Source organism: Pseudopipra pipra, chromosome 5 (assembly GCF_036250125.1).
Source record: "Pseudopipra pipra isolate bDixPip1 chromosome 5, bDixPip1.hap1, whole genome shotgun sequence".
Classification (NCBI taxonomy): domain Eukaryota; kingdom Metazoa; phylum Chordata; class Aves; order Passeriformes; family Pipridae; genus Pseudopipra; species Pseudopipra pipra.
In genome coordinates this window covers 45,516,515-45,530,275 of record NC_087553.1, presented here as the reverse complement: position 1 = coordinate 45,530,275, position 13,761 = coordinate 45,516,515, and the positions used below count along the sequence as shown (strand labels likewise).

At 37.0% G+C, this 13,761-nt stretch overlaps 2 protein-coding genes across 8 annotated transcripts in view; one reads left to right on the top strand and one right to left on the bottom strand.

Moving 5' to 3' along the window:
- TMEM117 (transmembrane protein 117) overlaps positions 1–13,761 on the top strand; it is a 211,272-nt gene that overhangs the window by 19,711 nt on the left and 177,800 nt on the right. For 6 of the 7 annotated variants that reach the window (XM_064655865.1, XM_064655859.1, XM_064655860.1 and 3 more), the window contains one exon: positions 9,676–9,808. In XM_064655865.1, coding sequence (XP_064511935.1) covers positions 9,676–9,808 — 133 coding nt within the window. Of the gene's footprint in view, positions 1–9,670; positions 9,809–13,761 lie in introns of all 7 variants that reach the window. The other variant, XM_064655861.1, reaches the window with a different exon arrangement.
- Positions 84–7,499, bottom strand: LOC135414747 (P2Y purinoceptor 1-like). Its single transcript, XM_064655867.1, has 2 exons — positions 7,266–7,499; positions 84–2,448 (listed from the first exon to the last, which is right to left on the bottom strand). Exons 1-2 carry the CDS (start codon positions 7,333–7,335, stop codon positions 1,427–1,429), a joined length of 1,092 nt encoding a protein of 363 aa, XP_064511937.1. The 5' UTR covers positions 7,336–7,499; the 3' UTR covers positions 84–1,426.

Genomic DNA, 13,761 nt, shown 5'->3' with positions numbered 1-13,761 from the left:
TATTCTGTGGGATGTTGTGAGTGTGCTAGTACATCCAAACACTTGTAAAGTGTTTCAGATTATCAGGACCAGGTTCTTCGTTTCATGTCACAGTTGAAGAAAATTAAAAAGTATAGTTTTTCTAGATTTTATACATACATATATATTTAGTCAATACAATTGAAACATACAACAAGAGAGATTCAGTACCCATGTAAAATAGAAATATTTTCAAATAGAGACATGTGAAGACAAAATTATATTAAAACTAAATAATTAAAGAATTAAGACACTGTACAAAGTATATTAAAATATACTTTGTCACGAGTACCTTCTGAAAGTAAAGGTAATGTGCTCACTGATACATGGGCTTTTATAATTAACAGAGTAATATGTGGAACTTGGCTAGAAGACAAGTCAGCAGGTGGCTGATCATTGGAACATGATTATTTTGCCCATATAATATGATGAAAGAACACATATATAATGACTCTTGAAGGTGGATGTTGTGATAACTATCTGTTGTGCTGGTTTAATGATTAAAATGCATTGTAGTCTAATTACCTTAGACTGTCCTGAAACTGTGATGCTAAGACACCAAAGGAACAGAAGAAGCACTCCTGTATAGCAGCATGTCTTACCCTTCTTGTGGCTCAGCCACTTTTGTATTTCAGAACACTTTTCCAGTGCACACTTCTCACTGTTGAGGAAATCAGAGTTCATGGCAGAACACATGCTCCCCTGAAGCAGAACACTAATGACAAACAGCTGTAGTTGCCTAGGATTTGGGGGATACCCCTATCAGTTGGGAAGCCTTGCTGCCTCGGGGAAGGCTTAGCAAAGCTCTTTAATCCATGCCTATTTACTTTGTGAACAGAATTACTGTGTCTCTGACTATCCGCAGGGACTTTATCTTACTATTTGGTTTTTGTTTGTTTGTTTTTGGAAATCTGCTGCACTTTACTGAGTTAATGAGGTTCCACTGGCAGTGGAACTCTAGTGCAAGCAGCATTAAAATGAAGTACTTTTAGAAAGCCTCTCTGAAAATGTTCGAGAAGTCCATCTGTAAGCATCATGATAGTTATTAATTGCACAATCCAATCACAGCAGCCCTTACAAACTGATGAAAAAATAATTAACAGAAACTATAAGGAGGCTCCTCATCACTATCTGCACTTAATCTTACTGTATTTTTCTGTCCAAGAATTAAAGGAGCTATTTAGAACTTTTGGTACATGCTGCGTGTACGGTATATTTATAGCACGAATATTTAAAATGCCAGTTCTGTAAAGGCAGAAGTTGCTACTGTTTCTCTTCATGTTAAGTTTTACTTTGCATTTATGTGTATTATTGCTTATTCAAGAGATAGCTGTACAATATAGAAAAAATTTTAAATGGATCTGATGACACAAAGCAATTGGAGATGTGAATCTTTGTAGACTAGTGTTTACGTCATTGTTCTCGGGGCCAGAGTGATGTCCCTTACTTTTCTTGTCAGGCAACTGCAGCACTGGCATTCGAGATGACATTTTATACTTTTAGTTCTTTGATAGAATGTCTTATTTGCTACCGTAAAAATGATTGGATCAAGACAGCTGTTGATGCTGCAGATGATCTCTGTGACTTTGTAAATAGCATTTAATGTGCTTATGTTCCCACAGAGTGGTTTACAATTAATTCTGTAAATTAGTATTACCGCCATCATAACATGGTAAGGTATGAAAGAAACAGCAAATACAATCATAGCAGCTGAAATCAGCAACAGAGGCCTAACAAGTCTGTTCCTTCTTTGCTGACGTTTACTGAGTCGTAGTAGTGCTTTGAGAGTCAACATATAGCATGTAAAGATGATTGTGGCTGGAATTAGGAATCTCAATAGAATCTTGGAGAGCAAGAATGGCACTACAAAGTGTAAAGATCCTTCAGTGGCATCCAGGTCATTTATGATGTCAGGGTGTCTTCTAGCAGCAACTGTGTAGTAGATGTCAGGCATTGATGCAATCACTATGAAGATCCATACCCCAATAGTGCAAAACACAGCCTTTCCTTTGCCCCACCATGTTAATGAAGTGATAGGATGGACAGCACCTATGTATCTGTCAAAACTGATGAGTGCCAGGAAATAGACACTTCCATAGACATTAATACTAAAAAATAGTCTTATGATCTGATAAAATGCTTGACTGAAATATACAGATAACTTCTCGATATTATAATATACTGAAAAAGGTGCCATGAGAGTCCAAGTAAAGTCACAAAGTGCCAAATTAAAGAGAAATATGGTATTGGTCGTCCATGTCTTCATGCAGTAAACATAATGTCGTAGTGCAAGTATATTGCCTAGAAATCCTGTTAATAAAGAGAAAAGGCAAACCAGAAACAGCAAATAACAGTACCACTCCAGCTTAGGATTTCTGTTGCAAATTAAAATAGTGCATGTACCATTCATCGTCTGTCCATGGAGTATGCCTGAAGGAAAAAGAGAGACCAACAGCCTTTAAAATAAAAATCGAGTTGGATGTATTAAATTTAAAATTAAAAAATTTTAAATTAAATTCAGTATGTTTGAACTGGCAAAAGAATTCAGAACCTAGTATGATCTACAACCTCTCCTCTATCTGAAAAAAATATGAACTCCAAATATACTTAAAGCTTACTCTACAACACCCACACAAGCAGATCTTCATAAACTTTTATGCAAGGCTTTATATACTTTCGTCTCCGCTATTTAACATTGTGTACAATGGATGAGAGAAAAAAAGCATGCATTCTCAAGTAACAGCAACCTTGCTTTCAAGTAAGGCCGACCATTTAGCTGGTCTCCAATGTATCTGTAAATATCTTTGGAAAAAGCAGAGGAGATGACAGAAGGACAGTAATTGCCCACGCTCATTCCATCATTGCTTTGATTGCCTTGAGTATCCATACTGGGCCTAGAGGCATGTTTAATGTGGGCAGCTGTGCAGTGGGCTGTGACTGAGGTCAAGAAAACAGTGTCAAAACAAATCAGGAGGAAATTCTGCTTGCGGTAAAGGCCACAGCAACCTTACCATCTAAAGCACTAGACAAAGTGCCTTTTCTTTTTTTCCTTTTTCTCTGATTTTCTTCTTTAAATAATTTTCCTGTGCTGAAAACATTGTGCTTTTGGTGGGGTTAGAGAATTAATTTTGTCTAACTCTTTATGGCCCATTTGGTGTCAATTCATGTTTTGGAATGTGTGGAATATAGATCTGTAGTGTATTTTTCAAAGCGAGTGTTTTAAGCTTATAATGTCTTATGCTTAATTTCATTGATTACTTCTCATAAAAGCAAAATAAAGTCTGGAATCTTCTGTCAGAATGAGCTGTCACCATTTGCCCTTCGTTATGTTTCTATAAACTTTCTGCAGATGATGCAGCAGGTGCCAAACTGTAAGGTCTGTCCAAGTAGAAGCTTTGTATGAGAGTCATCCAAATAACTTTATAGGACGACAGGATAATATTTTCCTCAGTACAGATCACACTTTGAATGGAAGACAGGACTTTTTCAGAATGTTATTGACTCCTTGAAAATTTCAAAACATCTTCAAGCATTAAGTTGGAAATAGTGTTTTTTTCTAATGTAGTGTTTTGCTTTCATGTCAACCTTAGTACAGTAAGTCTTTTCCAAAGGTATGTTCACAGACATGGGTGAAAATATAGCAAACATGAGCTGCAGTGAACACCTGCTAAATAAAGGCTGTGTTATTGTGCTTTGCAAATTTATAGTCGACTCAGTAACCTGACAAAAAGCTGGTTCAAACTGTACTCAACGAAGTTAGGAAGGAAAGTTGCTTCTCTAGAAGCTCAGCAACAAAGGCAGTCAAATGACTTTCCAGGTAATGAATATGGATAGAAAGCCATCTGTTCTACTCACAGTGTGGGGAGTGTTTGCTCTATAAATGTATTTTCTTCAGTATTGAAGTACTGGACTTTACCCTAGGGTAGCTATACTTTCCCTTTTCCATAGCCTTTGTGAATGTAAAAATTACATGAACTGTGTAACTTTTTTTCTTCAGCTGAATTTTGTAAGATATCCCTATCCCTGTAAATTCTTTAAAATAGCCATCCTGATAGGTGAAACACAATTAAGTAACATTTTCTTACGATGTGATAAATTAAAAGGGGTTTGAATATGTATAGGAAAGTTATATTTTCCTAAAATCCCCTTGGCTATAGGTCATGTGTTCTTTGAATCAAATGGTATTTCCTACCTCTCTGCCTTCCTTTTCAATACTTAAGAATGAAGGCACTGAACACTTGATTCCAAGTTGTGTTGACTGTATAAATAAGTCCTAAACTGGCTACAAACAGCACGGCCGTAGCTGCATGAGGGAATTGTAATGCCAGGTTCCTGAGCTTATCAAGCTCCTGGACAAAGATTATAGGTAGATCTAAATGGAGGGAGGCAAACAGCTGTTCCACCTGCTCTGCTTTGCTGTAGGTTGGCTGGATAAAGTCGGGGTGTGTAGCCTTATGACTATGTTAGGGCAGTTACAGAACTGAACTAATAAATCTCCTATCCCCTTCATCACCTTCAGTTTGCTGGGCTGCACTCAGCGTTGAGCTATATGAAGTAAGTTATGTAGTTGGAGAGGGTGGAGCTGCCTAGCTGTGTAAGGTAAATTTGGAGCTCAAAGAGTCATTAGAAAGTATGTCCGTGTTTGTGTAGGTGTTTCCCAAGCATCTACGGTGGTATATATATTTGAATTTTCTAAAATACTTTTACTGTCTCCTATTAATTCTTTGTATTATGGTAGAGCTTAAAGACCGTAAACAAGACTTCAAACAGTGTGCTTTGCAATTGATCAGGGAGTGACTTAGAGGGTGGACACAGGGAAACAGGTGCAGAGATAAAAAGAATCTTTCCTGGGGTAACTTAATAAGCAAGAGAAGAACACAGGGGATTTGACTCCCAGCTTGCTGCTATAACAAGATCTGGTTTTCTGTCAGAAAAATTTAAAACCTTATACAATCAAGGACACAGTTTGACTGCATGTGGGAAAGACGGTCGGCATGTCCTGTTCTATCCTGAGGCCATTGGAGCTACCCCGATGTCCAGTAGATCTGCATATGTGCTGTAATAATTTTCAGAAGTGACTTTTTTTTAATATCAGAAAATAGCAAGTTTTCTGTCTACTGTCTTAGCACCAACGGAATAACTTGAGCTACAGGATGTGACTAGATTGTCGTTACAGTTCAAATCTAAAATTTTGTATCTGTAGTTTAGGAAAACTTTTTTTTTATGAACATTACAGTGTTCACTGCTAGGTTCATGCATTCTTAAACAAAGTCAGCCACATACATACAGACACATAGAGTAGCAGAATGAGCAAGAGCAAAATGACATTATATTATGCTTATGTTGTTAGTGCTAAGAGCAGACTTGCCAAACTTTGATGAAAGTAGGATTGGTTTTCAAGGTTAAAAAATACTTCCCATTTATTGAGATTAATTTTTCAGCTGAACAGTTTCAGCCATTGATGACCATGAACATTAAAAGGACAGAAAGAGCAATCACATGATGAGGCATCCAAAATTAAAGGAATACATCTGATTTGATGAAGAGCTTGGTATTAGAATATTACACATATGCCCAGGAAAGGGTTGGAGTTTGTGGTTTCTATCACTCCTAATTAAGATAAGAAAGCATGCTAAATTTATGAGTAAGAATTCAATGTTTCTCTTGTTTCTGCTTCTACAGTCTAATAAATCCAACCATCCTATGGACTGTGGATCTAAAAATGCTAGAAAAGCTTTAGTTTTTAAAAAAGTGTCCTATTAGACTCAGTGTTTTGTATCTGCCTATTGAGTTGTCTCTTCTCCTGGACTGAAAAGAAATAGTTTAGATCTGTGACTCTCTGACAATATCTACAAGCTCTCTCTCATGATCCCTGGCAGCATTTATATGCTGCCGGAGAAAGTCAAGCAGGTTTCAGCTGATGAGCTGATTTACTGCCTGGTTTGTTGCTGGACCATAAATCCTGAAGTCTCTACTACCCTGTGTTCCCTTTGTACCTGTGATGTGGTCTCCAAAGCCTTGGAAAAGATAGAAAACCTGTTTTCAGTAAAAAATTATGTTTTGAGGAAACTTCTTTGAAGAAACATTTTGTCACTGAAAGGAATCTTGATTTTTATATATAACTAATTATAGTTCAAAGTTTTATCACTGGTGGTCACTAATATGGCATTTAACTTGTGTTTGAAAAGTTCCATTAGGCTTAGCACATTTATTTGGTTATTTTTAAGTATATAATTTAGCATGTGTAAATATAGCCTAGGAACTATGTTCTTCCCTGTCATACCTGTTGGGGTGTTTTTAATAAGGTCATAATAACCAATTAATTTGTCCTGAAGTAACAAAAAAAAATATTAAGATGAGCCAACAAGTTATTTCGTGTAATATTATTCCTTATCTCCTCTCTTTGTTCTTTGCTACTTTTTGCTTGCTATTCTTTATAGTAAAAGCTGTAGTTTCACATGAACTGTTTTGTTGGAATTACTCTATTTTGTGTGGCTGTTTGCAACAGCCAAATTTGTATTTTAATCTAGTACAAATTTATTCTAGTTACTAAACAGGTTTTCCAAATTTCTGGCCATTCACACACAAAAATATTTCTCTTATGTGTGCTTTCAAAGTGTAACCTTTTAGCTCATTTTATCAAATTAATAAAGCGTTATACAGAGAGTCCTAGATTTTGTTGTAAAAATAATAAGCATTATTGGCAATTATTACTTTAACAACTTACCTGTCAGGTAATCATCTGATGCATTCCATTTTAATTTCAACTGAATTGATATGAAACGATATATAATGCAATGCAAGTATTAAGTGGAGCATTTAACGTATTCTAGCTCAACTGCATTTAGCATGTTATACATACCGGTATGGTGGGAACAATAAGTAATATCAGTAGTATTTGTATGCAGTTAGGTAAGAAGATTGTGCTAATATCCAATTGCTTTCTTCTTAAGGAGTTGATTGGTTTTATGATTAAGGTAGTATTTCTTTCATTAAAAAATTCTGTTCATGTTCAACTTACTTGAGAGTTAGTGAAGTCCTATATGACAAACATAAGCTACAGTAGAAGGAAAGTTAAGATGTAAGAATTTCCCTACTGAAGATGGTATTTATGAAAAAGTTCTTTTAAGAATATAAAATTTATACATATGTTTATATATTAATCAGTGCGTAATAACTAAATAGGGAACAAATTATTGCTTTGGAGATTACAGGTACAATGGATATTTATTAAATCTTTCTCTTACCTGTTTTAGAAAGGTTGGAATTATCTGTTTTACAGAAGTCTAGGTTCCAGTCTGTGCTTTTTCTGTCCATTAATCTGGACCTCCTGAAATCACAACTCTATTTTGCGAGTCCTGTTTATAATCGAAGGTGTCAGTAATATTCCATATGCAATGGCAGCTGTTCAGAGAGCAGGTGTCAAACTGCAAGGGAAATATCTTTTGTCATTAAGCCCCTCCTCTCAGTAGGTCAGGATAATATGCTATTGCCATAGCAGCTTCTGCTTGATTTTTAAGAAAGGACAGACTTATTACACATCCTCAGTCTAGCTAGGCCTGGGCTGTCATTGTTTCCAGCAGTGAAAGAGAAGAAGAGTACAGGGGCTTGAGGCCCCTGTGTATATATATGTGTGTTTGCACTTTCCCTTTCTTCCCCTTTCTTCACTGCCAGAATCCTCGTTATTGCTGCTCTACTACTGGACTGGTCTGTGGACCTACTCTTGCTCCATATAGATCTTGATTCATCCCCCTGTACCTATCTATCACTTCCTGCCTCACAGTTCCCTCATATTATTCCAAATCTTGGCCTTGTCAGAGAACTCCCATCCTTCAAGATTTTGATTACTCCAGAGCTCAAATCCTACCTGCCACTTCAGCCCATAGCCCATGTCTGGTCCAGGTCCTCCAGTCTTCCTGCCCAAGACCTGCATCTCCAGTCTTCAGCAGCAAATACAGTCCTGGGATTTTCCTGTCTGACTGCCTGAATGAACACTTCAAGTTTTTTGACTAATTTCTCCCATTTTATAGCTTCCCCATGTGTCCAGCCCTAATCAGTGCTGAAACTGGACTTGGCAGTTCAGCAAACAGCTCACAGAAATTGCCTCCATCCCAAACCGTTCACATCTCAGTCTGCTATCTTGCTTTTCTGACCAGCTCCTCATCTTCCTTCTGTTCTCCCTATTTTGAAATCTTCTAGTACCAGACTGCACTATCTCCTCAACAGATGCTGTCCTTCACCTTACTGCTTAAATTATCAGTTGCCCTCCTTAGCCCCGTTGGCTTCTGCTGTGGCACTCTCAGCCCTGCAAAAGCAAATTCCCATCTCTTGTGCTGGTGAGGTTTTCAATACTCTAAACAATCGAAGAACATGTTACTTGGTTTCAGAAAAGAAAAATTCCACCTGGAAAAAGGGTAATCCATTCATGGTAATCCATGATAAAACAACAATATTCTGTTAGTAGTAGGAGCATGCAAGTATGAGAGATGATGAACTGTACAAACTACCTCCTAAAATCAGTAGAGGCAGAAGGAGAGCTGCTAAAGGACAGAGTTGTGAACAAAAAAGGAGATCAAGAAGAGTATAAACAACTGGATTGACATGCATGACACTCATCCAAATGAGGAAGAACTAGTATGGCTGGACTTTAAGAAAGTGGTCGTTAGAAATTCTGGTTAGAGCAGCTCAAGGAGCTGTACCACATTTGTAGAGGTCCAGAAATAAAAAACTCCAGACAGTGAATAAACTGTGCACCTGAAGAGTTTAGAGAAGGAAGACAAAAGGCTGATAGGGTATTCTTGCAGAAGTTAGTAGAGAGGCTATTACAATGCTAAACACCATTAGATATGTTTGTTTTAGGAAAGGAGAGGTCTGGGAAAGATGGAGAGATTCAGAATAGGAAAAGAGGGATGAGAGTAGACATTAAAAAAATGTGGAAATTGGATGGAATGAAATTGTATGGGCAGGTGAAAAGGGTGAAGGGCTACAGGAAACAGAGATGTGAAACTCCTTAGTTTATGATAATGGAGAAGGACAAAGAGGAAAAGGTAAGAGAAGACAGAGAAGGAAAGCTAGCCTAGGAAAAATGTGTTCCTGGCAAAAACATCATAAAAGTTTCACCTATCACCAAGGGTGTGAATAATCAGAGCTTCTTTTCAAGCAACAAGACATACCACTATTCTTTGACAAAGGTATTCTCTGCGGAATAAAGTATAGCACATCATATGATTAAATTTCTAAGAAAAACATGCAAGATTCTACATAGACTCATAATTTGATTTCCAAATGAAATTAGGGAAGCAAATAATGTATGGCAGTGGACTTACTTTAAATACTTTGCCCAAGAAAAGCTGTCTTAGACATGAAAAGAAAAATAATGTATGAATCAGTAACCTTTTTTTCGCATTTGAAGTGAATTGTAGTGGCCTGCAGGTTTTTTTTTTTTTCTAGACTGCAAGTAATTTGTAATTTTGTAGGAATAATATCTGTTCATGCTGAACTACAGAAGAGTGGTTTGACTGCATGATGCTAAATCTGCCCTCCCCACATACAGTGGAATAATTTGGTATAGGAAGAAATACAGTTTAGTACTTTATTTTGTTTTTTGATATTTACTGACTGATTAAAATATGCTTTCTTACAATTTTTGTACCACAGGTCAGTTGCTCCGTCTGAAAATGTTTCGAGAGGATCATGGGTCTTGGATGACGATGTTCTTCAGTACTATCCTCTTCCTCTTCATTTTTTCTCACATTTATAATCTGTTCCTCATTATGGCAGGGAATATGAGGTATGTTCCGAGTTTATTTTCATCTCTTTTGCTCTAAAATATATTCTGCTGGAAACTTCTTTTATTCCTCTGCTTTCTGAATTTAGGTAGAGTAGTAATTTAATTGGTTAATTAGCCAAGAAGATGAAAGTATCAGTTATAGAAAATGGGGTCCTAGACTAATGATAGCAACTCTTACATCAGGGTACTAATGAATGTTATATCTTCTTTTTTTTTTTTTTTAATTTAAAATTATAGCTAAACAAATTTGATTTGAAGTTAGGGCTGAGTAGTTTACAAATATAAGCATTACTATTGTACCTGAGCAGAAAGTTCAGAGTTAAAGATAAAAGAAATGGAAACATCTAAAATTGAGGAAGCTCACAAACATTAAATGGGTAGTATAGTGCTGTTTTGGTTAGGTACAGTAATATTTGCTGATCCAGTTTGTTCAGAATATTCTTAAATTCTTTTTCTTTCCCATAAAGTGCTCTAACAGAGCAAAATTATGGATTGCCAAGGGATAAACAGCTATCTGTTATATATCGATTTATTTTAAATTGAGCTTTTTATATTAATTTTTTGTCTTAAGACTTGCTTTCTCCTATTATCTCAAAATTAACACCACTCTCGTGTGTTGATTTTCCTGAGAAAACCTCCTACATTATTAATCATCTAATATATACAAAATTAGTTCATTGGACAAAAATATACAGTAATGTTGTTTATGAAAGGCAAGATAGCATCTGAAGACTTTTTAGCAAGGAATAAGAAACTCAAAGTATATATGAGCTGAAGAACAGTGCAAATAATTAAATTATGTGTTCTTAGCAGAATATCAGAGCCATACCAATAGTCTGATGACGAGTTTTTTAATGGGCCCTGGTGTGGTGTGTTACAGATCTTAAGCATGTCAGCAAAAATGTGCAGTGTATAAAGTCCTGTAAACAATGTGACATAAAGCAAAAGAAGGCAGACTGAGTGTCACTGAATGAACATAAGCACAGACCAGCTGGGATAATCATGAGATTGTGGCATGGAGACTAAATGTATTGATTTGAGCAAAGCAGGTAAAGCAACAGACTCATTGGGCGTTTTATGAAATGATCACAGTAATGATGTGGTAAATATGAATAGGTGCCCAGTAACAGGTGGGATAATTATCCCTGAGATGAGGACGGTGGGAGCATTGCAGGTTTCTGGCTTCTCTATTTACATACTTATACTATTATTGGTATTATGTTAAGATTTATGTTTGGTATTTCTAATGCTCTTTAAACTATAACCAGCTGTTAGACAAAGCATTAATGATTTTGAAAGCTCGACTCATGTCTAGAAAACACATTTCATTTGTTCTTGTCAACGTTCCTGTCCCTGTACCTGTTACAAGTTTCCATTAGCTGCGCTGAAGAGATTGTGTGGCTGTCACATCCATGGAAATAGGCACAGCCTAGTACTAAAGTAGCTGGTGTCAGTCAGTGTGCCCTCTTCCTTTCTGTGGGGTGAAGCCTCTCCTTTCCTGGAGCTTATACCACAGCTATAGATTTGTTGTGATTGTTTTGGGAAGCTGAGCATGTTGTGCTCAAGGAATTGCATGGCTTTTTTCAAAGTGGACTGAGGGCTTGTTACAGATATGTTGTCTGTCCATTCCAGCAAGAGGATATGGAAAACAGTTTCAGTCTCAAACAGCAGAACTTAAATCATCAATCAAACAGAGGTCTTGCATCAGTCCTTTTAAAGCTGGGGTAGAACAATGTGTAATAGTTTTGAAAAGAGGGTTTCTACAACAAACGTCATCAAAGCCAAGTGCTTCATGTTGCCATGTTTCAAGGAGTAGATTTTTTTCCTGAGTACATGTAATCTTTATGAAAGCTATTTGCTTCATGATTTGTACTTCTGTGCAGAAGAACACCTTTGTCTACAACTTTTGCCACAGTGGCTTACTGAAATGACTGATACCAGAGACACTGGTTTCCAGGATGAAGGTCAGAGTCTGCTTGTGTGAAGGTTACGGTCTTTGCGGAGAAAAACTGACCTTTGTGCCTGTGGACTCCTGTGAAACACAAGCATCCATATTACACATCTTTCCAATACAAGGGCTACGAAAGCCTTACTCTCTACAAGACTAAGTGAAAAGCGTTCTTTTTTTTTTCTTTTCATGTGTTTGATCTTTGCCCTGTCTCTGATTCACCTTTCCCTGGATACTGGTAGGAGAGGGATTCTGACAAGTTTCTTTATGTCAGATGTTTGGTCTCATCAATGAAAATCCCTTTCTGGCACAGAAGCAGAAAAGTCATACATCTTGCATCATGCCAGCATGGATGATCACAGCAGAAGCAATATCCTTTTGAAGGGTTGAGAAACCTGTGATTTAACACTCTGTCATATAACCATATCTAAAAAAGATATATTTTACAGTTGCCAAAATTTGGGGTTATTTTTTTAGGTATTTTTAAAGACACTTCACATGTGTCTTAGTGCGACAAACCTAAAAAGTGCGAATATATCCCTTAAAAAAGGGTAGCAGTAGGTTGCAGGGAAGAGCAAAAGCTGAGTATTGTGTTCAGTTTTGGGCCCCTCACTGCAAGAAAGATGTTGAGGTGCTGGAGCATGTCCAGAGAAGGGCAGTGAAACTGATGAAGCATCTAGAGGGTAAGTCACAGGAGGAGTGGCCGAGTGAGCTGAGGTTATTAGCCTGGAGAAAAGAGGACTCACAGGGGACCTTATCACTCTCTACAACTACCTGAGAGGTGGGGATTGGTCTCTTCTCCCAGGTAACAAGTTACAGGATGAGAGGAAATGGCCTCAAGTTGCACCAGGGGTGGTTTATATTGGATATTAGGAAAAAGTATTTCACAGAAAGGGTTGCTGAGCTTTGGAACAGACTGGCCAGGAAAGTGGTGGAATCACCATCTCTGGAAGTGTCCAAAAGCCGTGTGGCTCTTGGGGATATAGTTTAGTGGTGACCAAGCTGGTTCTGAGTTAACATGTGGACTTGATGATCTTGGAGGTCTTTTCCAACCTTAGTGTTTCTATGATTCTATGAAGAATTTGCTGGTACTTGAATATATATTATACAGCTGTTTGCTGGGTGAATGTGTGACTGAAATAAAAGAATTGTGACAGATGGAATGTGTCTTTTTTTTTTTATTATTCTTTTTTCAGTGATGTTTCCTTTTAGGTGCTTCACAGTTTATGGCACTGACCCACCCAATGTACATTAGGTCACTGCACTTGTAGTCAGAGCTGAACATCTGGTGACTATGTTATCAAAGTACCACTACTTTTTTAAAACAGTGAGGGACTTGTGATTTTATTTGTTGCCTTAGGTAATTTAGATTCTTGAACTTAAGCATGATTTTGAGCTGTGTAACACCTAACAGATAAACAACATGGCTTATTTATTTAAGACTGTATTTGAAACATAAATGAAAGGAGGAAACTTTTATTTTTCTAAATCAAAAAGTGTCTTGCGGCAAGACCACGTGGGGGCAGCAAAGGGCGCAGTTTAGCAAGCTAAACCGATGGAAGTATATGGGGATCCATGCTATCAAACTTTTTTGTCTGGATTTTTCTGTGCTACAAGCAAATTCAGAGCCCTTAATTTATCGTATCTTTCTTTAAAGTAATTCTGGGTCTTGAGCTGTCCAGGGACTGTCACATATTTTGGTCATCTATATGTGTAGAATATATTGCCTAAAGGAAATTCATTCTCTACTTTGGGAGCCTGTGTCAGTAAATAATGCTTTGATATTTAACATTACAACAGAGTGATGTATTTTTCATATGACATCCAAAAATTAGAGTTGTGACTGCTTGTCTCACAAATATCAGCTGTCTTGTCTTAAATGAAGAGACGTTCAATTGACCAAAGGATGTTCAGGTGCACCACTATTCAACACTGTAAAGTGTCATTGAAACAATAAACACAAAACCAATTTATCTTTTGCTGTTAGTTGTCATATTACTGTATA